The 27,225-nt window shown below is 41.3% G+C and overlaps 2 protein-coding genes across 2 annotated transcripts; one reads left to right on the top strand and one right to left on the bottom strand.

Moving 5' to 3' along the window:
• Positions 1-121: 121 nt before the first annotated feature.
• LOC133415877 (beta-galactosidase-1-like protein 2) lies at positions 122-10,796 on the bottom strand. The gene is given in 21 exon segments (XM_061702399.1): positions 122-729; positions 949-1,065; positions 1,155-1,266; positions 1,339-1,426; positions 1,500-1,578; positions 3,818-3,889; positions 6,054-6,200; positions 6,287-6,396; positions 6,466-6,546; positions 6,728-6,865; positions 7,703-7,787; positions 7,871-7,935; positions 8,009-8,090; positions 8,262-8,354; positions 8,452-8,560; positions 8,828-8,923; positions 9,313-9,381; positions 9,465-9,622; positions 9,624-9,651; positions 9,931-10,131; positions 10,289-10,796. Coding segments are annotated over 21 exon segments (2,019 nt in total). The 5' UTR covers positions 10,291-10,796; the 3' UTR covers positions 122-642.
• ei24 (EI24 autophagy associated transmembrane protein) lies at positions 10,347-26,873 on the top strand. Its single transcript, XM_061702398.1, has 11 exons — positions 10,347-10,471; positions 16,637-16,770; positions 19,545-19,690; positions 21,525-21,585; positions 21,727-21,793; positions 21,887-22,011; positions 24,351-24,470; positions 24,587-24,698; positions 24,773-24,884; positions 25,413-25,487; positions 25,573-26,873. Exons 2-11 carry the CDS (start codon positions 16,729-16,731, stop codon positions 25,733-25,735), a joined length of 1,023 nt encoding a protein of 340 aa, XP_061558382.1. The 5' UTR covers positions 10,347-10,471; positions 16,637-16,728; the 3' UTR covers positions 25,736-26,873.
• The last annotated feature ends 352 nt before the right edge of the window (positions 26,874-27,225 follow it).

Raw genomic sequence — 27,225 nt, 5'->3', positions numbered from 1 at the left:
CCTTTTGTAGCTGAGACTATAACATATTTGAAAAGTTCAGACATTTGTCATGTTCCTCTGCAGGTGCTGACTAGCATCTTATTTTACTACGTTAAAATGATACGATGAACTGCATAATGTGGGTTGGAGCAATATTTTATTCTTCTGAATAATAAAGTTGTGAAGGACAAGCTCTTTCTGAATGCTGATCCAGTGTTTGTGGTCATGACTTTAAAATTCACATTGAACGTGTACGAGTTAGTAGTTGATACAGACAGAGTTTATATCATTATTCATACATTTACAGTACAGGACAATGATTTCATATCCAAACTGCATGGATGGATTTGGATCATTTAACAATATGGTTATTATTGTCGTGGCAGTCTGAGTTTCCCCCCTTGAAACAACAATCTTACTGGACGTGCTATTAAATTAGTAGCTCATTTAAACAAAAATTAAAAAAAAAGCAGAGAGAAATTCCACCCTTTTATATTTTTTTGTGGCCATACAGTCACAACTTGTCACATCAGCTTCAACAAATATCTTGGGTTTGTGTGCTGTCTGTTCATTATTCATTTCATTGCAACAAAATTATGTGTACATCAGTTTAAAAAAAAAAAACATTTCATACAGCATCGAAGACATAGAGGAAATGATGAGTCACTGGATGTCTGCTGCCATGCCAAGATCGGCTGTGTCCTCAAAGTTGACCTTGTAGTCACCTTCTTGCTCCTCAAACACAATGATCTGATTTTTACAGAAAATACCAGAAGAACTTAAGAGGTTATAGAGTAAAATCTGATTATAGGCATTACTAAGACATAAAACAAACTGATTAAATGTCAAAATCATAATGAGCTTTGTGCTTCATTAGCATACCGCCATATACAGTACAGTACCTCAAATTCAGCTTTGTCAGTAAGTTTTTTTTGTCACAAATCCAGTAAGATTATGCAAACAAGATACCTGGTTGATACCCCTGTTGAGAAATGGACCAGGGAGGTAGAGAGTCTGTTGCGGTCCAATGGACCAATAGCGTCCCAAGTTTATCCCATTGATAAACACAACACCTTTGTCCCAACCCTGTGAACCAAACGATAATGGATCACTGCATGTATTCATCATTCAAATGCCTAGAAAATGCATCAATGGTGTAAAAACATTTAACTCACTGGCAGCTTCACAAATGTATCGCTGGGATAGCCGTATACAAAGAGATGGCCCATGAAAAAAGAAGGGAAACTGAGAGGTTCAGAAAGCGTTTTCCAAGGGGCCTGATAGAGACTAAAGCAAGGCATCTAATTCAAGCAAACTGTAGCACAAAATGAATACAATATTTGTTGAAGGTGTACAAACTTATAAATGAAGCTGGGTTTCATTTCCAAGCTGTATATTGTGAATTCCCGTAGTGGATTATTGTTTAATAAAATGTCTCCGACAAGGCCTGCAAGAAAACACGGTAAAAATGGCTTGTACATTACAGCATAACAACATCCTGCGTATTGTCGAGCAATCACCTTTACGTTGTTTGTCAAGATCCCTTCCCCGGTGAACTCGTCCACAGTTTTCCACCAATAAACTCAAAGTCCGCTGTCCCTGTTTTGGGTTTTGATCATTGCGTTATACACACGTAGCCAAAATTGTTGGTACCCCTTCATTAAAAAAAAAGAAAGAAAACCCCACAATGTTCACTGAAATGACTTCAAACTAAAAGAATAATTAAAATGCAATGACAATTATGTAACTTTTGTGAATCATTATATTCCTGACCGACCTTGATTTCGCCGATGACAAAACATTATTGTCCAAAGAAATACAACAAGCTCAAGAGTGACTGCCTAGGGTAAAGGAGAAATGAATGGTGGTAAGATGAAGTTCATGTTTTTCAGCAATGAAAGTGGTGTTATAAGGACCCGTAATGGTATATTGCTTGGACAGGTCGATGTTTGCAAACACCTCGGATCTTGGATGGGCAGGACTGAAAAAAGACATCAAGATCAGAAAGCCTTGTAGCATGGAGAACCTGTAACAAGATGATACAAAATTGGAAATCATCACACCCAAGCTGTGCTTATTCACTGCCACTGTCAATTCAGTGCTTCTCTTTGGCTGTGAGGCGGAGAACTGCTCTAAATGTACTTTAAAGCCAACATGTCACCAACAAAGATCTATATGGTGAACTTCCAAAACTAAATCAAATCAGAAAGAGACTAAATATATTTTCTGGCCACTGTACAAGAAGCATGGAGGAACCGGTATCTAAACTAGTCCACGGGTTAGACCTGGTAGGCCCAACTTGACCTTCATTGACATACTGAGGCAGGATACTGGATTGGACGCATCGGAGCCTCAGGCAACCGTGGGAGATCGGAAACTGTGGAGACCCATCGCGGTTCGAGGACAACTGTCTACTCTACGTCACTGGTGTCAAACACAAGGTCACATCATTTCATGTGGCCCGCGAAAGCAAATCATTTGCATCAACATCCATACCAAAAAGTTCAAATTGGCATATGGAATAATAATTAATAAACATTGAGATATTGCAAGCATTTTTGTTTTTGTCACCAAACCCCTTTTTACAGTAACTTGAATAATAGTTTAACAAACCATTTTCTGTGACTTTGATTTCAAAACTACGTATCAATCCATTTGTTGTGTACAAGTAATACTATGATGAGGCCATTAAACATTTGGATGGTTTCACAGTCATAACGGTCCTCTGAGGGAAACCGTTCCCAAAATAACACCGACAACAAAAATGAGTTTGTCACCCCTGCTCTATGTGGTAGTAGTAGTAGTTTGTGAATAATTACAGAATTTTAAAACAATAAATAATGAAACTAACCTCGAGAAAAATATTGTTACCATTAACCTTACCTCATATTGTATATTAAAAACACAGCCTTTTGAGCCAATCGCTGCATCAAATGACTTCTTTAAATCTCAGTGTTGCAATTTTGGCCCACGGTCACTGTATTTGTTGAACCACCAAATTAACACAACCTATCTCTAATTATCAATAAGGAATCATAAACTTGTGATTGAAAGCAATATGTATAATCCATATTTTGAAAGATGTGCAAACAAATGACCGGATTCAATGTTCATATTTTGTGCATTTTCACTTTCTTTCCATTTTGTTTGCTACTAAGCTTGGCAAGAATTATGTTTTACTGGAGCTGAATTTTTATGTTCAAACTATTGTTGCCATTGGTCATTTATTATCTGGCTTATTATGCCTTACTGTCGTTGAGGATGACAGTTTGGTTATTTTGTTCTTTGGACACTACTGAAAGGAGCAGTTGAATGCAAGAAGATGATCATTTTTTCATAAATGTTAGCTTACTCCTGAACAACTTGCCCCCCCCCCCCCCACCCACACGAAGTGGGCCAAAACAGCAATTAATTTACTCCAAGCATATGTGGCTGATTCTCCATTTTTCAATGGCCAGGTCATTAACGTGTTTGCGGCATTATGAGGGTGTGCCATTGAGCAGAGTATAACTAAAAAAATAAATAAAAGTGACAGAGAACACTTTAACGTGGCGCTCATCAAAACATTATGAATAGTAAACACAATTTCGGTAAGAGAAGATAATAAGCAACGACGACACTCTTGGGATGTGGATCATCCTCAAATAAATCCTCGTTAAAGCAGCATGGATGAAAAACTTATTTCAGTGACCATTGCGGGTTTTTCTTCAACAACTTTGTAAGGTGCATATATAATTTATGGTCATTTGCAGAGTTTTGCGCGGACACATCAGAATCCATCCCAATGCACAATCCAAAGAAAGTACATTGGTCACCTTGTCTTTTTTTAATGTCATACCTTGCCATGTGGAACCGCCAGCTCCAGATTTTGGCGCTTGAAAAGCCCAATGTAACTTTTGTTTACAAAAACCTGTGAAAGAAACCAAACACTTCAAATTATATAATCCAAAAATATGGCTTGAGGCTTGTGAAACATCACTCATTTTGTTTACACCACAGCTATACATTTACCGTATAACCACTTGCACCAAATTAATGAGATTTAGAGGTGTTAGAAGTTCTCATTCAAAGTTTTTTACAAAACTCCACAAAGATGGCGGTCAATTGTCACATTGCTGGTAGTAGTAGTTGTGATGTGTTTATGTGTGTTACATTTAGTTTTATTTGTACCTTAAGTAAGGCTAGTGTTCGGTTTAGTGACCACGCTTTTTAGTTCCACAGTGTTAGAACTGGGAACAGCAGGTCCCATACCTGACACTGAATCATTAAAATTAGTTCATTGAAAATATTGTTTACAGAATCATTCAGTACTTCATCATTCTTTTCATGATTCAGCCCTGAGTTTCACATTGACTCTCCGACACGTGCACTCGGGGTCATATTCTCCCATTCATGCATAACTCTTTTTTTTTTTTTTTTTTTTTTTTTTTTTTAAACGAGTCTGGCTTGCGCACCTTTCATCTATATGCATTCTCCCATCCAAGCTTCTGACATGCCCACTGTGCATAACCGAATTTGAACCAACAAAGAGGAGTGATGCATTGCAGTCTGGGGCTGGCTGTAAATCACGGAGCATGGAGTTTTCTTGAGGCTTGTGAATGTCAGAAATCCATTTGAAAAAATATAGTACACTTTAAATATGAAAATACCTTCGGTAGTGGATGTGTCGTCAGCCAGTCGGAGAGCATGTTTTCGTTTTTTATTCTGTAGGAAATAAACCCAATAAAAATTATTTAATCAGAATAATGTGATTATGACTAAAAGCATGTTTGGAGGTTCATTGAAAAAAAATTTTTTTTTTAAATAACCTGCCCAACCTTCCCTGCGCCACAGGGCGGATGAGTCATTTTATCACGTAGACATTTTGATGGCCAGGAAAAAAGCATATAAAAGCAAATGATTAAATACCTAACCCACCATTGCATTGTAGTGACTCTGACCCGGTTGTCCGACCCCCCACCCACCCCCACAACTGACAGACTCTGCATTCCTCCCTGCTGCCCTGCTGTGCAAGACGGCCACCAAAGGACGCCTGGCGTACAGTATGTCAGCTGGATCTTAACCTAATTAACAGCTCCCCATCGAATCTGGATTCCAGACATCAAATACCCTTTTGATGTTCAGAACTGATAGCGACCAAAAGGTTGGGAGATCCTCTCTCCAATAACACCAAGGTGGGACAAATCGGCAACGATAGATTTTTTTAGTTCCATAGGCCACAGATTGAACTATTACTCCCGGACCTTGAGATATGTTTATTCACCGCTTTTTTTTCAGGAATTCAAATACAACAACGAACTTTGTTTGATTTTAAAACATGCATGCTTCATGCACGCAAGGCGCTGTCCAAACGCCCACAAGGAACAATTGCTGGGACACAGCGTTTGAGTTACTGCAAACCTGTGGACTCTCATTCGAAGTTTGTTTAACTGAAGATAAATGTCTGTTTTGATATTTTTACAAACTCTGTTTGATATTTTACAAACTCTACATTTTCCAAATGTATGCCTTGATATCTGTCATTGTTACAGCTTTATAGGTCCAGCTGCGATACTTTGACAACTGTCATGGGAAGAACATGCAAACTCCGCACAGGCGAGGCTAGATTTGAACCCGGGTCCTCAGAACTGTGAGGCCAGAGCCTACATTTCATAGCTTTTTGGAAGTCGCTTTCAACTTGTTACGACGTATGTCGTAACTGAATCGATGTGATGTTTCAGGTTCACAGGGTACCGGACTTACCACAGCCTCTGGACCGCGTAAAAGGGAAAGCCAACCGGAGAACGCGCAGAAAGCTCGATTTGACGGGAAATGCCCACATTTTTGGTTGCTCCAGCAAGAGTGAGTATATGGAATGAAGGTGCATAAATGCCAGATGGGAGAATCTGCGCAGCCATTAAAGCATGCAACTGCGTGCCTTTGACCTCTTACACAATTGGGAGAATATGGCCAGTGCACATGCCAAACACAGCCACTGAGTCACACTAACTAACATGAACAGTTGCTGAACATTGTAAAATGAATACCTTAATAAATTAAACTCACATAGACAGTAAAGTTATAGTACAACTCACAAGGGCACGGTCTTTAACATTGTCTCCTGATGTCAAAAAGCCTCCGCTGGCGATTGTTGTCTCATACAGTGTGTATCCATGGGACTGTCCATTCCTGTTGTTCATTGGTAGTTTCTCCATGTTAACCGGCATGTCTGACTTAAACGGCTGTGGAGGTAACAGTCAAGGCAGGACAGAAAAGCACTTGTCTGCTTCTGAAATATTTACAGATAATCTCACGTTTAAAGACATACTCCCTCAGTAAAGCTCAAAGCATCCCATAAAGACAAGTGCTGGTACATGATAGCTGGTTCATACGCTTCCTTATGTTGTAGCACTGGCATGTTGGGGAACCCTTGGCCTCCTGGAGGGAGAAGTCAAGTCACCGTACGGAGGACCATCCACATTACAGTATTTTTATTGCTTCACTTACTGTTGAATTGAGAGAACAGATCTCTGAGGAGATGATATTTCTGAGTGTACTCTCCAGCTTCTGACAAGGGAGCGTCATAATCTGCAAAATAGCTCCAATTAATGTGCTGTCTCCTGGCAGTTATATAAATTATGATTCTGTTAAATGCAGTTTGCTAACTGCTTCAGTGCTGACCTGTCAGAGCTACATCGTTAACATGACATTAGCATGAAAGTGAACGCGCGGTTATTTTAGACAATGTGTATGACACCGAGGCACCAACCGTAGCTGGGGACCAATGCTTTGTAGGAAGGTTCAGCTAGTCCTCCGCTAATGAAACCAAAACTGGAACCTCCGTGGAACATGTAGAGGTTGACAGACATCCCACGCCTCAGAATCTCTCTAACACTAGACACCATATCTGAGATATAAATATAAATATCAACAGCAATCATCGCCTAATAATTATAAATATAGACTATCAAATATTCAAGTCAATTCAATTCAAGTGCAAAGACCATTTTCTCAATACACTTCCACCCTCTTTGACTGGAACTCATTCAAAATAACTTGACCTGTATTTGAACATTTGCATTTAAATTTACATAGTAGCTGAGTGTCATTGCTCTCTCTGAGTACGGGAGGATCTAAATACTGTAGTTACTTTGAATGCATTTTTTTTTATGGCAATATTAATACTATTGGCTGTAGTTACACGTTCCATAGGAATTGTTTTTTTAATTTAATTATTTTTTTAAAAACATATTTTCTTTCACTGAAGAACAAACAAAATTCATATTTGAAAAATATAGTACCGTAAAAATATTCATCATGATTGTGTTGCATTAAATCTGGTTGCTTTAACCAAGTTTATGGCAAAAGTGTTTTCCCCCATGCTCCCTGTACTGTGATTTGTTTATTTCCGTTTATTCCTGCTAGAGAAGAAGACTTATACACTGGGGGATGTTGAAGTATGTGGCTTCTCATTCAATATGACAAAAATACTATACAGTATTACGCTATCAATTATTCAGAACTTTGACAATGTTAATAAAAACTGGACACTATTATCTGTGTCAAAGGCTCAACCAAAATGCCATTTTCTTGGGGTTTCCTAAAAAGTGATAGTTCTGGAGAGGAAAGGATTCCGCTCAACGCCAGCGATATACTGTATTAGCATGCAGGAAACAAAATAAATAGAAAAAGAATGACAAGTAAGAAAGTGAGAGTTTGACTAAATTGACATACTGTAACATACCCTCTGGGGGGAGCACGTGGTGGAGGTCACCCCACACATCGTACCAGCCTGTCCAGTAGTCCATCACCATAATTGGTCCGTTTGGCTTACAATCAGAAAAGAAGCCGCAGTATGTAATTTGATAGCCTTTAGAGACAGTGCGGGTAATGATATGGAAATAACACATACCTGGATTATGGTCAGATCCTGAATGTCTCTCTGATTTAGCTTCTGCAACTTCAATGATCGCATGGCTGCAAGACAGCAGAAGTAAAGCGTATGTGAGCCAATGTGAGAGAGTGCGTGTATGGATGATAAATGCTTTACCTCCGTCTACACCCCCTGACTTTAATGTGTTGCGGTTGTCCGATGTGAGCAGTAACTCACGGATCCCTCGAGACTGCAAAGCCTTTTCAAAACAAAAAAAATCATCACAATCCAAATTTTATTTTTTGCACACAATACACTCTATCATGCACTTTATAAGGTACAAAAAGATTACAGCTGTATTGGGGGGGGGGTATATATCTAATGTTGTAGCCACTGAGTGTTCTTATTAGTATTTAGTGTGTCACATTACCGCTTTAATAAATGGCATGTAAGCATCATCCTTAGCAAAAGACCCATATTCGTTTTCAACCTGGACAGCGATAATGGGACCACCTTTCTTAAACTGAAAAACACAAGAACATTTCATTACAACAACAGAAATGAGCCTGACCTACAATCAGATCTACAATTCTATTTAAACGAAGAATCGGAAAGGCCACCTGCAAAGGAACAACTTTTGGAATAAGTTTGTCGTAAAAAATGTTGACAGCCTCAGTGAATCCAGGGTATGTTGTTCTCACTCTCATGTCGTCATCTTGGAGAAGCCAGCTACAAAGAAACAGAAAAGCTGCTTGGTCAAGTAAATCCACAAATCTACAAGAACAACAAGGCCGCCGTAAGTTAACCATTCCGGACAAAGCTTTACGAACTGGGCCTGAGTCTTCCCCTGACAATGAGACATGACATTTTCACCTAGTTAAATTCAATACGGAATGGGTCGTGTTTCGCATCAAGTGGCATAGCTGCGTAACAATTACTTTGTGTAACGACTTCTACATTTCACCACACAAGAACCTTATGTCTTCAGTGTCTGACCTCGGCAGCCCCCCTAGGTCCAGTTCAGAGGAGATGTACGGCCCTGGACGTAAAATCACCCACAAACCCAGTTCAGCTGCAAGATGGATATAAGCTCTGAAACCGAAGAGAAGGCATTCAATAAGTAGCATGAAGGCAAACACATAGTCTACGCGGTGACTGATGCTCTCCACTGCAAAGTTGATGGAACATCAAGTGTGCTTGGCAACAACAGGAGCAGACTGTGTTGTGATATCCTGCTGCTGTGCTCCTGTGTTGTTAATTGCTTGAGAAGTTGCTGTTGTTGTGGAGATGCTGTCGTTGTCAGGTCGGGTGCTTCTAACCCAATGCGCTGGGGTTTACATGGTGAGGGAGGGGAACCTGAGTATTCCCATTGTGCAAATAATGACAGCGGTGCTGCGAAGCGCTTGAATTGCAATTATACAGTGTGTACACACAATGCTGTGAAAAAGTATGTTATCAGGTCAAGCAGTCAAAAGTCTCACTCTAAATCCAGCTGTGTGTGGAAGTTGAAGAGCCCTCTCTGGGGCTGATGCAGACTCCACGGTACGTATCTGCGTGGGCACGTGAAACATTGGTCAACATTGGTCTGGGGTTGTGAGAGATATGGCTTTAAAAAAATAAAAAACATTCCTACGTGGTGAGGGTGTTTATGCCACAGGCCTTCATTTTCATCAGGCGGTCCCTCCAGTAGGCCCTGGGCACACGAAAATAGTGGATGGATCCTCCGAGGATACGGAAGGGCTCACCCTCCAAGGTGAACTGGGACGAGTTGGCACTCAGTCCGACTTTCCTGGCTTATTCTCTGCCCCCCTCTCGGTATGCTGAAGAAGAATTGCAGTTCATATGCAGTCACATAACAGTGCATTGTGCTTGAATTAAGCACATGACACTCTCTATAGGAACTTGCAGGCTTCTTGCACAATAAGCATGAACAAATTTGAATTCAGATTGGAACCACATTTAGAAATACATTCTCAAATTACACAAGTTTACTATTTTACCGCTAGAAAAAAATATATATTAGAACAACATGACGAAAGATATCCTAAAATGTACTTAGTTTAATGCAGTTAACACAAGTTAGTCAGCGCACAACTTACCCTAGGTATCTGTATGTGATGACAACAGCAACAGAAAGGCAAATGAGCGCACATTTTCTTTTGTGCGCGTTTCTTATCCTGAGCACAATCATAGATGACGATGCGCGGATAACTCCTGCAGCTGAGCTTGAACTGGATCTCAGGGCAAATGAACACATGATGCTCATAGCTGTACCAGAGCACCGCCTTGGGGGAGTGACCCTATTTGCAAGGATGTGAGTTATTTTATTAAACTATATAAGATGGTCCTTGCAAAGTACCATTATCGTCTTTCTGTTACCGTGCAAAATCGGCTCACACTCACTACCACACTCACTACCATATTCCCATTAAAAGGTGCTTGTTAGATGCAACACACATTGGGTTGAAGCACGAATAAGAACTACATTTCCCGTGATCCTTCAGGGTTGGAGCTTGCGCAATGGGGGTTTCCTCGGCCCCTTGGTAGACTAGTTAGTGTTCTTGTTGTTATTGTCGCTCCCTTGTAGAGGGGGAGGAGAAAACCAACAACGTTAATATTTACAGTTACCTGACGCATGCGGTAAGGAGCTCTTTCATCGCGTGTTGAAATATTGTCTCTTGTTGCTAGTTGTCACGAGAGTTACTCAAGGCGTTGAGCGTTAGCATTGAACGTTAGCTAGCGACATAAACAAACGAGCTAGCAGAGTGCTGACAGATTTGGGAGACCAGACATAAAATTCAGGCCGACATTGCAAGACAAATGTTGACGTAGCATAACGTCGTGTGTCTTTAGGCAGGCTAAAACGAAACACTTACGCTTGACATTGGCTAACCCTGAGACAGCGTGCTGACGTCAACGCAAAACAATAGTTTCTTGTTGGAGAATATACACGCCTTCATTTATATCCGTTAAAAATCCTCCATAATTGATTTGGTTTCAAATTTAATTCAACTATGTTTTCATCTCACTAAAATGTAACAACGCGAAAATTCGATTATTACGTTTCTCTTTCGTTGTCAAGTGAGCTAGTACACTTGACTTTGGCTTGTGGCGGTTACATGTTCGAAAGAGGCTTTCTTCTTTCATGTTCTTTAATGGAGAAAAAGCCAGGTTTGCATCAAAATCGCTGATTATCTAGCTTTATCGATCGTCGAGATTAGAGGTCACAGGTAACCCACAGCTTATACACGATATTGCCAAAAGTATTCGCTCACCTGCCTTGACTCACATATGAATTTAAGTGACATCCCATTCCAAATCCATAGGGTTCAATATGATGTCGGTCCACCATTTTCACCTATAACAGCTTCAACTCTTATGGGAAGGCTATCCACAAGGTTTAGGAGTGTGTTTATGGGAACTTTTGACCATTCTTCCGGAAGCGCATTTGTGAGGTCACACACTGATGAGAAGGCCTGGCTCTCAGTCTTCGCTCTAATTCGTCCCAAACGTGTTCTATTGGGTTGAGGTCAGGGCTAGTCAAGGTCATCCAATTTTAAGTTTAATAGTTAAAATCTAACTATTTTATCTAGTAATGGGGCACCACATCACTTTTTATGAGGATAACATTTAGGGAAAGTGATGAGAAACCTTTTTATCAGTCTCGTAATCTGAAGGTTGCTTCACTTTATGAAATTTTGAGTTCTAGATGACAGAGGTTTACTTAAACTCAGAACACACAGAAAATACAACCCAAAGTGGCATTTTATAGTATATTTAATGACATCGACAAGGGATCAAGAGGGAAACACACAAAGGGGTCTCAATAAAGAAAGAAAATAACACTGATAATGATACAATGGGAAAAAAAAAGAAGGAAAATAGGCGTATGAAAAGGGAAATAACCTCGTGTGTTGGACTAAAGATGGAAACGTGAGCATTTACTGCGTCCAGTGCTGACGGGAGAGGGAGAGGACAAAGTTGAGATTTTGTGTGAAGCTAGTAATTTTCCTGAAATTATTAGGCACTAATATTGCACATTCTGGCAAAGGTTTACCGTAGGCTCAAGCTGGTGGGTGGTAGTCTCTCCCTGGGTGCGTCTCGGGAAGCAATGAGACAGATTTGGTTGAAGAAGAAAAAGATGCACAAAAATGAAACAAAAGAGGCGGAAGAAGACAAATTGTTGTGCGTCACACCTTCTTGGGAGAATAGGACCGTCGCTCGTAGAGGCGAGCAAAAACACCAGAGAGAAAAACCAGAGAGAGAGAAGGCAGGAGTTAAGAGTTAAATACTCCAGAGGCGGGGTGTGGGCAAGAGGGATTGACGACCTGGAGAAGACCACACTTGAATATAGACTACAAATTTGATCAAATGGGGTTAAAATCATATATTAATATAAAATAACCTAAACTTGCTACTGTCTTTACTCAGAGGTCAAGCATATCAGACTGACTGTTTATGCGTTAGTTTTGGCAAATCAACTGCTTATAGTTCAAATGCAGCCCTATGGGTGGCACAAGTCAGTGCAAACTGTAGGCCGGTCCCAAGCCCGGATAAATGCAGAGGGTTGCGTCAGGAAGGGCATCCGGCTTAAAACCTTGCCAAACAAATATGAGCGTTCATCCAAAGAATTCCATACCGGATCGGTCGTGGCCCGGGTTAACAACGTCCGCCACCGGCGCCGTCAACCTGCGGGGCGCCGTTGGAAATTCAGCTACTGTGGGTCGAAGTCAAAGAAGAAGAGGAGGTGGAAAGCGGGTTCTTCGGCAGAAAGAGAAGAGGAAAACACAGAGCCTAGAACTGAATGTGGGGACTTTGAATGTTGGGACTATGACAGGAAAATCTCGGGAGTTGGTTGACATGATGATGAGGAGAAAGGTTGATATATTGTGTGTCCAGGAGACCAGGTGGAAAGGCAGTAAGGCTAGAAGTTTAGGGGCAGGGTTTAAATTATTTTACCATGGTGTCGATGGGAAGAGAAATGGAGTCGGGGTTATTTTAAAAGAAGAGTTGGCTAAGAATGTCTTGGAGGTGAAAAGAGTATCAGATCGAGTGATGAGGCTGAAATTTGTAATTGAGGGTGTTATGTGTAATGTGATTAGTGGCTATGCCCCACAGGTAGGATGTGACCTAGAGGTGAAAGAGAAATTCTGGAAGGAGCTAGATGATGTAGTTCTTAGCATCCCAGTCAGAGAGAGAGTCGTAATTGGTGCAGATTGTAATGGACATGTTGGTGAAGGTAATAGGGGTGATGAAGAAGTGATGAGTAAATACGGCATCCAGGAAAGGAACTTGGAGGGACAGATGGTGGTAGACTTTGCAACAAGGATGCAAATGGCTGTAGTGAACACTTTTTTCCAGAAGAGGCACGAACATAGGGTGACCTATAAGAGCGGAGGTAGAAGCACACAGGTGGATTACATCTTGTGCAGACGATGTAATCTGAAAGAGGTTACCAACTGTAAGGTAGTGGTAGGGGAGAGTGTGGCTAGACAGCATAGGATGGTGGTGTGTAAGATGACTCTGGTGGTGGGGAGGAAAATTAGGAAGACAAAGGCAGAGAAGAGAACCATGTGGTGGAAGCTGAGACAGGACGAGTGTTGTGCAGCTTTTCGGGAAGAGGTGATACAGGCTCTCGGTGGACGGCAGGAGCTTCCAGAAGACTGGACCACTGCAGCCAAGGTGATCAGAGAAGCAGGCAGGAGAGTACTTGGTGTATCTTCTGGCAGGAAAGGAGAGAAGGAGACTTGGTGGTGGAACCTCACAGTACAGGAAATCATACAAGGAAAGAGGTTAGCTAAGAAGAAGTGGGACACTGAGAGGACCGAGGAGAGGCGAAAGGAATACATTGAGATGCGACACAGGGCAAAGGTAGAGGTGGCAAAGGCAAAACAAGAGGCATATGATGACATGTATGACAGGTTGGACACTAAAGAAGGAGAAAAGGATCTATACAGGCTGGCCAGACAGAGGGACAGAGATGGGAAGGATGTGCAGCAGGTTAGGGTGATTAAGGATAGAGATGGAAATATGTTGACTGGTGCCAGCAGTGTGCTTGCTAGATGGAAAGAATACTTCGAGGAGTTGATGAATGAGGAAAATGATAGAGAAGGGAGAGTAGAAGAGGTAAGTGTGGTGGACCAGGAAGTGGCAATGATTAGTAAGGGGGAAGTTAGAAAGGCATTAAAGAGGATGAAAAATGGAAAGGCAGTTGGTCCTGATGACATTCCTGTGGAGGTATGGAAGCATCTAGGAGAGGTGGCTGTGAAGTTTTTGACCAGCTTGTTCAATAGAATTCTAGTGCGTGAGAAGATGCCTGAGGAATGGAGGAAAAGTGTACTGGTGCCCATTTTTAAGAACAAAGGTGATGTGCAGAGCTGTGGCAACTATAGAGGAATAAAGTTGATGAGCCACACAATGAAGTTATGGGAAAGAGTAGTGGAGGATAGACTCAGGACAGAAGTGAGTATTTGCGAGCAACAGTATGGTTTCATGCCTAGAAAGAGTACCACAGATGCATTATTTGCCTTGAGGATGTTGATGGAAAAGTACAGAGAAGGTCAGAAGGAGCTACATTGTGTCTTTGTAGATCTAGAGAAAGCCTATGACAGAGTACCCAGAGAAGAACTGTGGTACTGCATGCGGAAGTCTGGAGTGGCAGAGAAGTATGTTAGAATAATACAGGACATGTACGAGGGCAGCAGAACAGCGGTGAGGTGTGCTGTAGGTGTGACAGAAGAATTTAAGGTGGACGTGGGACTGCATCAGGGATCAGCCCTGAGCCCCTTCCTTTTTGCAGTGGTGATGGATAGGCTGACAGATGAGGTTAGACTGGAATCCCCGTGGACCATGATGTTTGCAGATGACATTGTGATCTGCAGTGAAAGCAGGGAGCAGCTGGAGGAACAGTTAGAGAGATGGAGGCATGCACTGGAAAGAAGAGGAATGAAGATTAGCCGAAGTAAAACAGAATATATGTGCATGAATGAGAGGGCTGGTGGGGGAACAATGAGGCTACAGGGAGAAGCGATAGCAAGGGTGGAGGACTTTAAATACTTGGGGTCAACCGTCCAGAGCAATGGTGAGTGTGGTCAGGAAGTGAAGAAACGGGTCAAAGCAGGTTGGAACGGGTGGAGGAAGGTGTCAGGTGTGTTATGTGACAGAAGAGTCTCTGCTAGGATGAAGGGCAAAGTTTATAAAACAGTAGTGAGGCCAGCCATGATGTACGGATTAGAGACAGTGGCACTGAAGAGACAACAGGAAGCAGAGCTGGAGGTGGCGGAAATGAAGATGTTGAGGTTCGCTCTTGGAGTGACCAGGTTGGATAAAATTAGAAATGAGCTCATCAGAGGGACAGCCAAGGTTCGATGTTTTGGAGACAAAGTTAGAGAGCGCAGACTTCAATGGTTTGGACACGTCCAGAGGAGAAATAGTGAGTATATTGGAAGAAGGATGATGAGGATGGAGCTGCCAGGCAAGAGAGCTCGAGGAAGACCAAAGAGAAAGTTGATGGATGTCGTGAGGGAAGACATGATGGCAGTTGGTGTTCGAGAGGAGGATGCAGGAGATAGGCTTACATGGAAAAGGATGACGCGCTGTGGCGACCCCTAACGGGACAAGCCGAAAGGAAAAGAAGAAGAACTGCTTATAGTTCAAATCACATTTCATGCTGCTTGGAGTCAAATCAAGACAAACAATTCTCAATGCCTCGCACTTGCACTTGTAAAGTTGGCACTGACACAGACATCAAGGCATACATTTGGAATATTTCTGCAGAGTTCGTGAAATATCAAAACAGACATTTATCCTTGGTTAAACATGGCAGATGGCAGTTCACGGGTTGCAGTCCTCTCAAACGCCAGTGGGTGGCGCCCTGCGTGCACGTTTGGATATTAAGCAAATAGTTTGTTGGTCTATTTGCATCCCATCGTCGATCCGCCTTGTGAGGGCTCTTTGATGACTGTAAACGTCGATCCGCCTTGTGAGGGACTCTTTGATGACTGTAAACCAAGATTTCGAGGGGACCTGCTAATTAATTTAGGGTCCACGCAAAGTCTCCTTCTATCCACAGCAGAACTGCTCGGAAGAATGCAGTTCATCAAGGTGGGGGCAAGCTTCTGACAACTGGGTCAGTAATATAAAATATGTATAACAAATTTAAACAGTCAAAAATGGAAACGGAAAAACATTACTTGGGTAACAGTTTGATTTAGTGTGGGTGGATTAGTCATGCCTTCAGAGTGCAGCGCGAGCTTGACCGATTCACTCATGCTTTATCCAACTGTTACACTTGCATAGTCGATGAAATGTGTAGCGGCAGGGTGCAACATCACGCGGGTCGAGCATTTTCATAAAGTGATGAAACCCCTCATCTTTGACCACAGGAAAGGGCTGCACATTTTTTTAAATAGATGCTCCCAGTGCACAGGTTATTTTCTTGTGTTTATCTGAAGTAGCAGGGATAGGTGTGTTCAAAAGCATTCTGAATAAACAGTTGTTTGGCTGGAGTTACCTTTTCGACTTGCTCAAGTGTCCTGTGTCCAGGAATCAGTGACAGACAGTCCCATGTCCTTTTCTTCTATGGCGAAACTGAAACGTGTCCACGCCTGATATTTGAATGAAGCCATTACTTCAAGTTTTTGTCTTTGATTGTGATTAACATGTCCATGACTTGCACTTTAAACCGGGTACAGTTTCAGTTGTGAGTGTGGGTGTCTGTCTGTGTAATCTTCACATTCGGTTGGCATGTGTATATCTGCCACAGACCACATCCCTTATCTGTTTACTTTATCTGGGTTATGGCAGGTTACTGGGTGATCTTCCTGCCATGAGAGCTGCCCACCAGGTCAACTGTTGCCCTTCCTTCTGCAGTTGATGGATCTGCAGCTGGTACAGAGATGACAGACAGTGTCAGGGCCTTCCTCCGCAATGTTGCGACGGTCAGCAACAACACACATGAACCCACATCACCTAGCAGAAGGGTGAAGTTTACAGACACTGAAACTGAATTTACCGATTCACCAAGCTAATTTCCTACGAATTTTTTTTTTATGATCGCATTGGCACCTCCAAAGTCGAAAGTCATTCAATACATCAACAACATTACCGTCATCATACGTCACGCAAAAAAGTAAAAGTGTGACATATACAATAGAATAGGGAGTGGAAATTATTGTGAAATAAGTAATGATGTCCATCCATCCGTTTTCTTCCGCTTATCCGAGGTCGGGTCGCGGGGGCAGTAGCTTTAGCAGGGATGCCCAGACTTCCCTCTCCCCAGCCACTTCATCCAGCTCTTCCGGGGGGGGTGATCCCGAGGTGTTCCCGGGCCAGCCGAAAGATGTAGTTTCTCCAGTGTGTCCTGGGTCGTCCCCGGGGTCTCCTCCCGGTGGGACGTGCCCGTAACACCTCACCAGGGAGGCGTCTGGGAGGCATCCGAATCAGATGCCCCAGCCACCTCATCTGGCTCCTCTCGATGGAGGAGCAGCGGCTCTAGTCTGAGATCCTCAAGGATGACCGAGCTTCTCACCCTATCTCTAAGGGAGAGCCCGGACACCCTGCGAAGGAAACTCATTTCGGCCGCTTGTATCCGGGATCTTGTTCTTTCGGTCACGACCCACAGCTTGTGACCATAGGTGAGGATAGGAACGTAGATCGACCGGTAAATCGAGAGCTTCACCTTTCGGCTTCGCTCCTTCTTTACCACAACGGACCAATACAAAGTCCTGCATCACTGCAGACGCTGCACCAATCCGCCTGACGATCTCCCATTCCATTCTTCCTTCACTCGTGAACAAGACCCCAAGATATTTGAACTCCTCCACTTGGGACAGGATCTCATCCCCGACCTGGAGAGGGCACGCCACCCTTTTCCGACTGAGGACCATGGTCTCAGATTTGGAGGTGCCGATTCTCATCCCAGCCGCTTCACACTCGGCTGCGAACTGCTCCAGTGAGAGTTGGAGGTCACGGCTTGATGAAAGCCAACAGAACCACATCATCTGCAAAAAGCAGAGATGCAATACTGAGGCCACCAAACCGGACCCCCTCACTCTGACTCCGGTCGTACAGGGACCGAAGAGCCGTATCAGGGGGTTCGGTACCTCATACTCCCGAAGCACCCCCCACAGGACTCCTCGACGAACACGGTCAAACGCCTTCTCCAAGTCCACAAAACCCATGGAGACTGGTTGGGCGGACTCCCATGCACCCTCGAGGACCCTGCCGAGTGTGTAGAGCTGGTCCACTGTTCCACGGCCAGGACACAAACCACACTGCTCCTCCTGGATCTGAGATTCGACTTCCCGACGGACCCTCCTCTCCAGCACCCCTGAATATACCGTACCAGGGAGGCTGAGGAGTGTGATCCCCCTGTAGTTGGAACACACCCTCCGGTCCCCCTTCCTGATACGCATGATAAATTATTACTTAATATATCAGGCTACAGAAAGAAATACAACATACTTTGAATATTTTTTTTCCCAAGGAGGACTTTAGGCTCAGACTTTGAGTTAAAACTAAGTTGGGGTAAGTCATGATTCATGTTGACAACATTCTTTCTAGCGATAATAAACCAAATTAGCAGGTGACAGGTGAGTTTGTCTTGTTGCAGCTGGAATGTTAGTTACTTCCAGTTTTTTTTCTTTTTTTATTTAACATTAGACTGTTTGAATTAGGCAGGTCTCATGTAATGAATCATTACACCTGCCCCCCACCTGTATTTTAATATCAACCACAAATTTGTAAAGTTCCTGCTGAGATTGTTCTCAAAAAGACTTCTCTGGAGGCTATCACTGAAAATCATGTCAGTCATGGTTGTGACATGAGGACTAACTCTTTTTGATTGCTGTATTTTGAATCACATTCTTAATGTAGAATTGAATGAGCTGTGAATGGGAATTTTAAGATTCATCAAACCCATCATTGAGGAGTTTGGCTAAACGGATTTAACCTTTTGGTCACGAAGTAAGACAAACGGTGTCTTAAAGAGCATGCACTGCTATTTATGGTTAAAGAATGATCTGAAAACAGATTTAGTTTAGTTGTATATTGTAGTAACACATAAGCCTTGTGTCGTCCTCTTGTCTCTAGACTCCAGCATCGAGGCGAGCAACAACGCCAACGTTATTAATGGACTATTAGTGACATCTGCTGTTGCAAAAAGGCAGAATTGTTGCTTATTGCACTTGAAGCATATTACTTACATTGGGCGGAATCCTTGCAGCTCCAAAACCATCTCTTTTCAGAAAACCAAAAACAAAACGTGTTGAGCCGTTAACATTCATTAACATTGACATTAACATTAATTGCATCGTCAAAGAGAGCAAGCCATTTTCAACTTTTTAGATTGATCAGTAATTTATAACAGACCCACGTGGGGACTGACAAATAGTATATATTTGTATTTGTATTATCAGTTTATTTTAGTGAATAATAATAATTAAGATATGCCAACAATGTTCTTCCAATGATTTTTGTGTATGCTACCGACCATTCCTTCCAAGTATTCCATTCCAATCAGGCAACCCTGAACAGGACAAGCAGTGTTGATAATAAATTTAGTGTAGAAACTATAGAACTCAAATTGTGATACACGGATATTTGGGTGTAAACATTAGGCCCACGAATGTCATAAATGTTTTCATTGTTTTTATTTTCAAATGCAGTTTAGAGTTAAGAACGTATATTCTCTTTTTCAATTGGATCCTTGCAGGGGATCAAGGACTCCATATTGGGAATTCGAACCATATCCAAGCTGGATGCCCGCATCCAGCAGAAAAGGGAGGAACAGCGGCGGAGAAGGGCCAGCGGGGCTTTGGCACAGAGACGGGCTCAGAGTGAGGAGCGTAAACCAGACAAGTATGTCTAACAGTTACATCGATTCTAAAGATGACAGTCCAAACCACTCTTTGATGAAGTCACTTTTCAATAGCAATTATGGATCTACCTGTATTTGATAGACTTTCTTGTATACTGCGGACCCTCAGAACAGTTTGCAGTCATAAAACTCGGAATTTGACCTAAAATTGCAATTATAATACGGTTAAAAACTGGGACACAAATCTTGAGCACAAATGAAAATAGGACAAGACGAGACGAGACAAAACGGCTCAGCAGGATTGTGTAAGTTCTAGTATTCACATGTTATTGTTTGTTTTAACAATTTTTTTCACGATTGTGGCACTTGACTATGCAAAAAAGTAAGTTAAAACATTGTGTATGAGGATGAAACTTTTAACTCCCTGAACTGATAAATTCTATTCAAAATCCAGACAAACTAGCCTCGTGAAAGAGATTGTGTTGGACTTCTGAGTTTTCATTATGAATGCAGCGTCTCCTACGGTAATCAACAGTTGTCTTGTTGTCTATCGATGGACATTGTACAGTACCTGTATATCCTTGAGAAATTAGTCAGGGATTACTGTCAGTTGATGTGAGGTTGACGCTAGGAATGTCCCGATGCAGTCATTGAGACCGGAAATCGGTATGATGTCAGCAAAAAAACAAGTATCGAATCGGACAGGATCTAAAATCTCTGATTTTTACCACTCTTATACAAGCATTCCGTTCCCATTCTCCGCTCCAGCGCTTCTATCCAGCAGTGCCCGGACAGCATGCAGAGCCCACATAGTAGCAAGGAGTAAGAGTGAATATTGCTTGCTTAAAGTCATTTATTGACACTCCAGTTGAAATTCACTCTAAAACTAAACATACATAAAATAAGTACTCTTACTCAATGTTCACAGACTTCGTGTCTTTCTTCGTTTTTGTTCAGAAAAATTGCTAGCTCCCAGCTAACACACAATGAATGAAAAACACCATAGATGAGCTAACGAGAATTTGCATCGAACTCGCGGCACTTATGTGTCAAAATAATGAATATCGGCACACAAACGCCGTATAAAAACATATGGCAAATGGCAGTATAACAATACTCTTAGGCATTTATTCTTCAAACGCTGTGAAAAAGGAGTTATACAAAAAATAATTGATTGTGACTTGTACTTTCTTTCTTACTGCAAGTGTGTTGTCTCATTGTGTGCACCATGCTACCCCTCAGTGTTCACGACGTGCATTGCAGGAACAGCGAATAAAACTATGCCCCAGATGCATTGATGCACATGTGGAGAAACCGAAATGCTGTTCCCACCATATAATGACAGTAAAAAAATAACTGAATTGAACTTGAATTGTTATTTTGCATTTTAAAAGTATAATTTGTATTTATTAGTTATTTTTCATGGTTTGTAATTTATTTTTTATTTAATCTGTTCAAATGCAGAATATGCTCATGTTTAAGTTAAGCAGTGGTTATGTTGCAATTAAAATTTATTTATTGAAGTTATTTTTCAGGATTTTCCAAAATAATTTTTAGTTATTTTATTCAATTGTAGTACATTCCTGTGTTTAAAGTGACTTGATGTAACCCGTTGTTTGATAATAAATTGATCAGTTTTTCCCCATACCTACTATTGTTGATTGATATTCTCTGTTTGAGTAATATCACTTGATCAAGCCTATTATAACATTGCGTACTACAAAATAAGTAAAGTATGGGTAATTATTATGATTATAAGGCTGCATGGTGGCCCACGTTAAAAATAGAAAGAATGAAGTTAGTCAGTTTGGCACATTTAAGGAAAGAACAACATTTTAGCATATACTTCAGTGATTTGGATCATTTTTTTTGTAGTGACCCCAAAGTAGCCAGCAGGATCGTTCAGTGCTGTGCCTGGAATGGAGGAGTCTTCTGGGTAAGAACTTCAACCTACTTTGTTCTTTTCTCAGACGAGCATGTCTGCGATGATCGTGCTGAATCCGGACACCTTAGAAAATTGAAGAGGTCGTCTCACTCAAAATCTTCTGTTAAGATTTGGATCTTGTTTTCTTTTCAGCTCAGTCTGTTTCTCTTCTACCGGGTGTTTATCCCACTACTTCAGACTCTCTCTGCCAAAATTATCGGTATGTACTGTATATAAGGCGTTAAAAGGACTTAATGATGGATTATCCAGTTGTGAAATACACTTGTCAGGCAACAATTTGTCTTTGCTCCAGGTGACCCTTCGCTCCATGGCAGTGTCTGGTCATGGTTAGAGTTCATCCTGACTTCTGTCTTCAGTGCTCTCTGGGTTCTCCCACTGTTTGTCCTCAGCAAGATTGTCAATGCCATCTGGTTTCAGGTACCTCCCTCATATTATTACAATGCATTCAAATTGTCTAATGTTCCAACATTTTTATTACCACTTGTCCCGTTGAGCGTCTTCTAACACTCAGAAGCAGACTGTGATGTACTTTCATTTGGACCAGAAATCGTTTTATCAAGATAAGAAAATAACCAACACTACAAGTCCATCACCACATTACCATTCCCATATATATTTATTCTTTAAATTGTGTCCCGATCATTGTTGCCACAGTTACCTTGAAACTTTGTTACTTTACTGATTACTTGAGCTTAAAAGTAACTTAGTTACTTGACTGATTACTTGATTTCAAAAGTAACAAAGTTAGAAAAAAGTAACTTTCTAGTTACTTTCAGCAGCTGCCAAGTGGCAGTAATATCACTTATCCGCAGCACAAAAAAGGAATTAGCTTAACCGTATCCATTTCTTGGTAATGTACCCCACACAAGTTGCAGAAATCATGTCATTAACATAACTGAAAGATTAGTGTAGTTGAAGCCACATTGAATCAGCAACTTCGTGCTGACTTGACATGCCAACACAATACAGTTAATACAGTTAAATTCATAAACGTAAACAAGCACGCCATTCTCAGTAAGACACACCCTCCATGACCGATTTGCTGATCTCGCACTCAGTATGAATAATTAACCCACAATGCATTCCGCGTTTAACACGCCAGTAAAACTGTATTATTAATGTGTAAATCAAAATGTAACAACAATTAAATTACAATTTTTTTTCAACAATTAAATTACAATTAAATTACAATTTTTACTCAGGAAAATAACACATAGTGTGGCGACGGTGAAATCGTGCATTTCTTCAATATTGACTGGTAAATAATTAACAACCAGGTAACTTGCTGAAAAGTGTTGGCGCTTAACTGTAAAGTGCTCTGTGTCAGAGCATTGGTCAGACCTTAGCTTAACATTCTTCACAAAGAAGTCCATTTTTGTTCTCAATCTGTGGATAAAGTCTCGGTCCGTAGTTCTTGGAATTGGCTTTGTAACCTTTTTCAGACTGATCAATTTCAATCCCTTTGTGTCTGTTGTTCATGAATTTCCTTGGATCGTGTCATAAATCTTTTCTTTTGGAGATCTTGTAGCCAACTTCACTTTGTCTGACACATACAGACCCCATCCAAAAAAAATGAATATCATGGAAAAGTTTATTTATTTCCATACCTCCATTCAAAAAGTTCAACTTTCATATATTATATATTCAGGGTCCACAATAAAAACAATTTAAAGTATTTGTTTATTTTTACATAATTTGGGCTTCCAGCTCTTAAAACCCACAAAATTAGGACTTTTGCAATTATACAAATACAGAACCCAAGCTGCTTGAGGTCCGGTATGAAATATCCACAGTCAGTCATGATTTGGGGTGCAATGTCCAGTGCAGGTGTTGGTAAACTCTGCTTTCTTAAAGCCAAGATCACTGCAACAGTCTATCAGAATGCTTCAGAAGACTTCATGATTCCTTCTCCTGAGGATCTGTATGGAGTTGCAGATTTCATCTTCCAGCAGGAACTGGCCCCTGCCCATACCGCCAGAAGCACCGTGCCGTTACAGTGCTTGACTGGCCAGCCAACTCGCCGGCTCGAAACCCCATTGAGAATCTAAGGGTTATTCTCAAGAGGAAAATGAGGGGCACCAGATCCCAAAACAAAAAAGAACTGACAGCTAGCATCAAGGACATCTGGGCTTCCATAACTCCCAGGCAAGGCCACAGGCTGATTGCCTCAATGCCACGGCGCATCGAGGCAGTGAAAGTAAAGGGATTCCCAACCAAGTATTGAAGATTAACATAGTGTTTTGAAATGACCATATTTTGATTGATTTAATGGGACCCTAATTTCTTTTTTTTTTCCCCTACAAAAACTGAGAAGTAAATGGTTATTTCTTCACAGTGTTCACATTTTTTGATTTCCTGATTTTGTGGGTTTCATGAGTTGCAAGCTCAAATTATGTAAACATAAACAAATAAATACTTGAAATTGTTTAAATCGTGGGTCCTGAAACTATAATCTATGAGTTTAACTTTTTGAATGGATTTATGGAAATAAATAAACTTTTCCATGATAGTCCATTTGTTTTGGAAAGGGTCCGTACTACTAAAGTGAGTTTTAGATTCAACAAATCTGGAGATGATCAGACCTGGGTCTGGCCAGTGAAATTGAACTCCGCTTTCCAAGAACTGTGGTTAATGAGTCGGGGGGTTACCTTTTCACATAGGGGCGCATAAAAAAGTTTGGGATTTTTGGCTACACTAAACTGTCATACAGGAGCTTACATTTTATTTGTGTCTTGATAGTTGTGTACTTGTTGCAGGATATTGCTGACTTGGCATTCGAAGTGTCGGGCTGTAAAGCGCAGTCATTCCCCAGCGTGAGCAAGATCATCGCAGACATGCTCTTCAACCTCCTCCTCCAGGCACTCTTCCTCATTCAGGTTTGCACCATGAATATGTTTTGTCTTTTGTTTCAGGGAGGTTATTATCTCCAAGCTAAACTCACATACGATGAGTTCTGTCAGATTGAGTGCCACTGTGTATGTGTGTCCTCTAGGGTATGATTGTTAGCCTATTTCCCATCGATGCCATTGGACAGATGGTCAGCCTACTGCACATGTCTCTGCTCTATTCCCTGTACTGTTTTGAGTACCGCTGGTTCAACCACGGTGAGCTATCCCAATACTTTCAACACAAACCTGACACATATGTAATGTCAAACTAAAACTAACTGATGTTTAAGGCATCGAGATGCACCAAAGGCTGTCCAATATTGAGAGGAACTGGCCATATTACTTTGGCTTTGGTTTGCCCATGGCTTTGTTGACTGCCTTGCCTTCATCGTACATCATCAGGTAAGGCCTCGATTCCACAGGGATGTGTGCCTCATGTTCCATCTCTGGCTTGATCATGGTTTGTCTATAAAGATAATTAGCCACAGTAAGTGTGGGGTGTGTTAAAATGATGATTTTATTTCTTACCCGGGCACCAAACAACCAGAATACCATGATACCTTGCATGCAATGTCAGTATTTTGCAACTGTATGAGATGTAGCAAAACTATCAAACAGTCAAATCGATGACACTGCTTAATCAAGCTCACTGATTTGGATTGAAGAAACTGGTCTTTTGAGATGACGTGACCTTGATGCACTATGTTTGAAATAAAACTGTTAAGAGAGGGAAAAGGGGAAATTGTTGTTTCTGCTCAGCAATCCTGTTTTGTCTTATTTACCAAGCCTGTTGATTATTTAGAATAAATGTAATCTATAAACTTAGCGCAAGGAATAGCCCCCTGGGGACTAAAACAGTAACAAAGAATCACAAAGGAATGTATTAATATTTAAAAAGAAAGCTTTTGTGTTTTATTTTGTTCTACCTAGTGGCTGCTTGTTTTCCATCCTCTTCCCTCTCTTCATCATCAGCGCTAATGAGGCCAAGACACCAACAAAGCTATAGTAAGTGATAAAGCAGCTTTTGTTAATCATTTGAGCAAACGTTGTTCCCCTTGCTGAGTCATATTTTGTATTTCCCGATTTGTAGCCATTTTCAGCTGCGTCTCTTCTCGCTGGTGGTGTTTATCAGCAACAAGCTTTTTCACAAGACGGTCCACCTGCAGTCCTCAATGACATTGTCAACATCCTCGGAGAGACTCACATCCCCCAACACGTCCCCGGTCCGACAAAGACTTCTGCCCACCCAGTGATGATGATGATGATGCTGCATGAAGGAACCTCGCTTAATGTGACAAAGATTTTTCCAGAAGGATTTCCTTAATTAATGTGTTTTACAGCACTGGATTTACATGTTTTTACTCATCTCTGGCCCTTTTATTCATATTCATTTGTCCACAATGTCATGTTGACATACAAATGCCCTGTGCCTCACACTCGAAACGCGTAATGTACTCAAAATTGTTTTCTTTTGGGGTTTTTTTTCACTCTCATTTTGTATAATGTGCCATTTCAGTGACTCTCCTTCAAGAAATAACAGCACAATTAATCATGTAGAGTTTTATCTGAAAGGGGGACTAGCTGAAATTTTGGAAGGAACTTGTTTGATTTTAGAAGCAACTAGGTTGTTTTTACCTGCTGCAGTACGTGTTTGTTTGACGGTGCAAGTTTCATAATGTTCCTGTGACTGTCAGGTTATGGTGTCCCAGCAGTTCCAGAAAGTGTGATGTTAAGTCCATGGAGATTTATTTTATTTTATTTTTTAAACGGGGGGGATTTTTAAAAATAGAGTTGATAAGTGAGGAGCTGAAATGATTTGGGACCATCTGATGACGGGTTTCCCAATCTTCCACAAATTAAAATGGGAGCTGTATTCATTGCAAACTACGAGACGATCGAAAAACTGTTTGTCATTATAAATGTATTCAGTGATCAATTGGATGATGCCACCAAGCTGCAAGCACATGTGTTACTTCATGTTGCACTGCCACACGTCTAAAAACATATTAAGAACACTTTAAAACGTCGCTCTGTGTCCTCTACCTTTCTACAGAGTAGACACGAGTACATGATCCCTTTGACTATTTTAATTTGTCCTATTTTTTTTATAAGTACTGACCTACCAACATGCAATGAACCCCTCTCGCACCTTACATTCAACAGGTTGTTAAAGGGCCTCACTTTTGACCTCACTGTTGCAAGAGCGTTGTCTTTGTGAACAATGATGTTTATGAATGAGGTTTTGTAATGGGAATGCATCTCATTTCAATCAAATTAATCAGTATTTACCAGTGATATTGGCTTGAATTCTGCAAGTGTCTGCTTGCAGAATTATGCAAAACGTGCTCACGGTTTTGCTATCAATGATAAAATAAAAATGTTTCAAACGGCTGTGAACAGGTCAATATGTACAATACTGTAAAGATGCGACACGGTTAAACTCATTTGTGTTACCTAGTAGAAGGAAATCCACAATGTTGTTAAATAGCTTGTATGCTAAACTTTTTGATTTTGGTTAATTCTTTTCATTTTTTAATTTTATTTTTTTAATTTTTTTTATTAATGAGTCACTGATGGTGTAGTGGTGCATTCGCCTGACTTGGGTGCAGGAGCGTGGGTTCGGTTCCAACTCAGTGAATGTGAGTGCGAGTGGTTGTCCGTGTCTGTACGTGCGTTGCTGCGGTCGGGCTGACTGGCGGCCAGTTCAGGGTGTAGTCTGCCTTTCGCCCGAAGTCAACTGGGA

The sequence above is a fragment of the Phycodurus eques genome, chromosome 17 (genome assembly GCF_024500275.1).
Source record: "Phycodurus eques isolate BA_2022a chromosome 17, UOR_Pequ_1.1, whole genome shotgun sequence".
NCBI classification, from domain to species: Eukaryota; Metazoa; Chordata; class Actinopteri; order Syngnathiformes; family Syngnathidae; genus Phycodurus; species Phycodurus eques.
The sequence above is the reverse complement of the archived record's forward strand: the minus strand, read 5'-3'. Positions and strand labels throughout refer to the sequence as shown.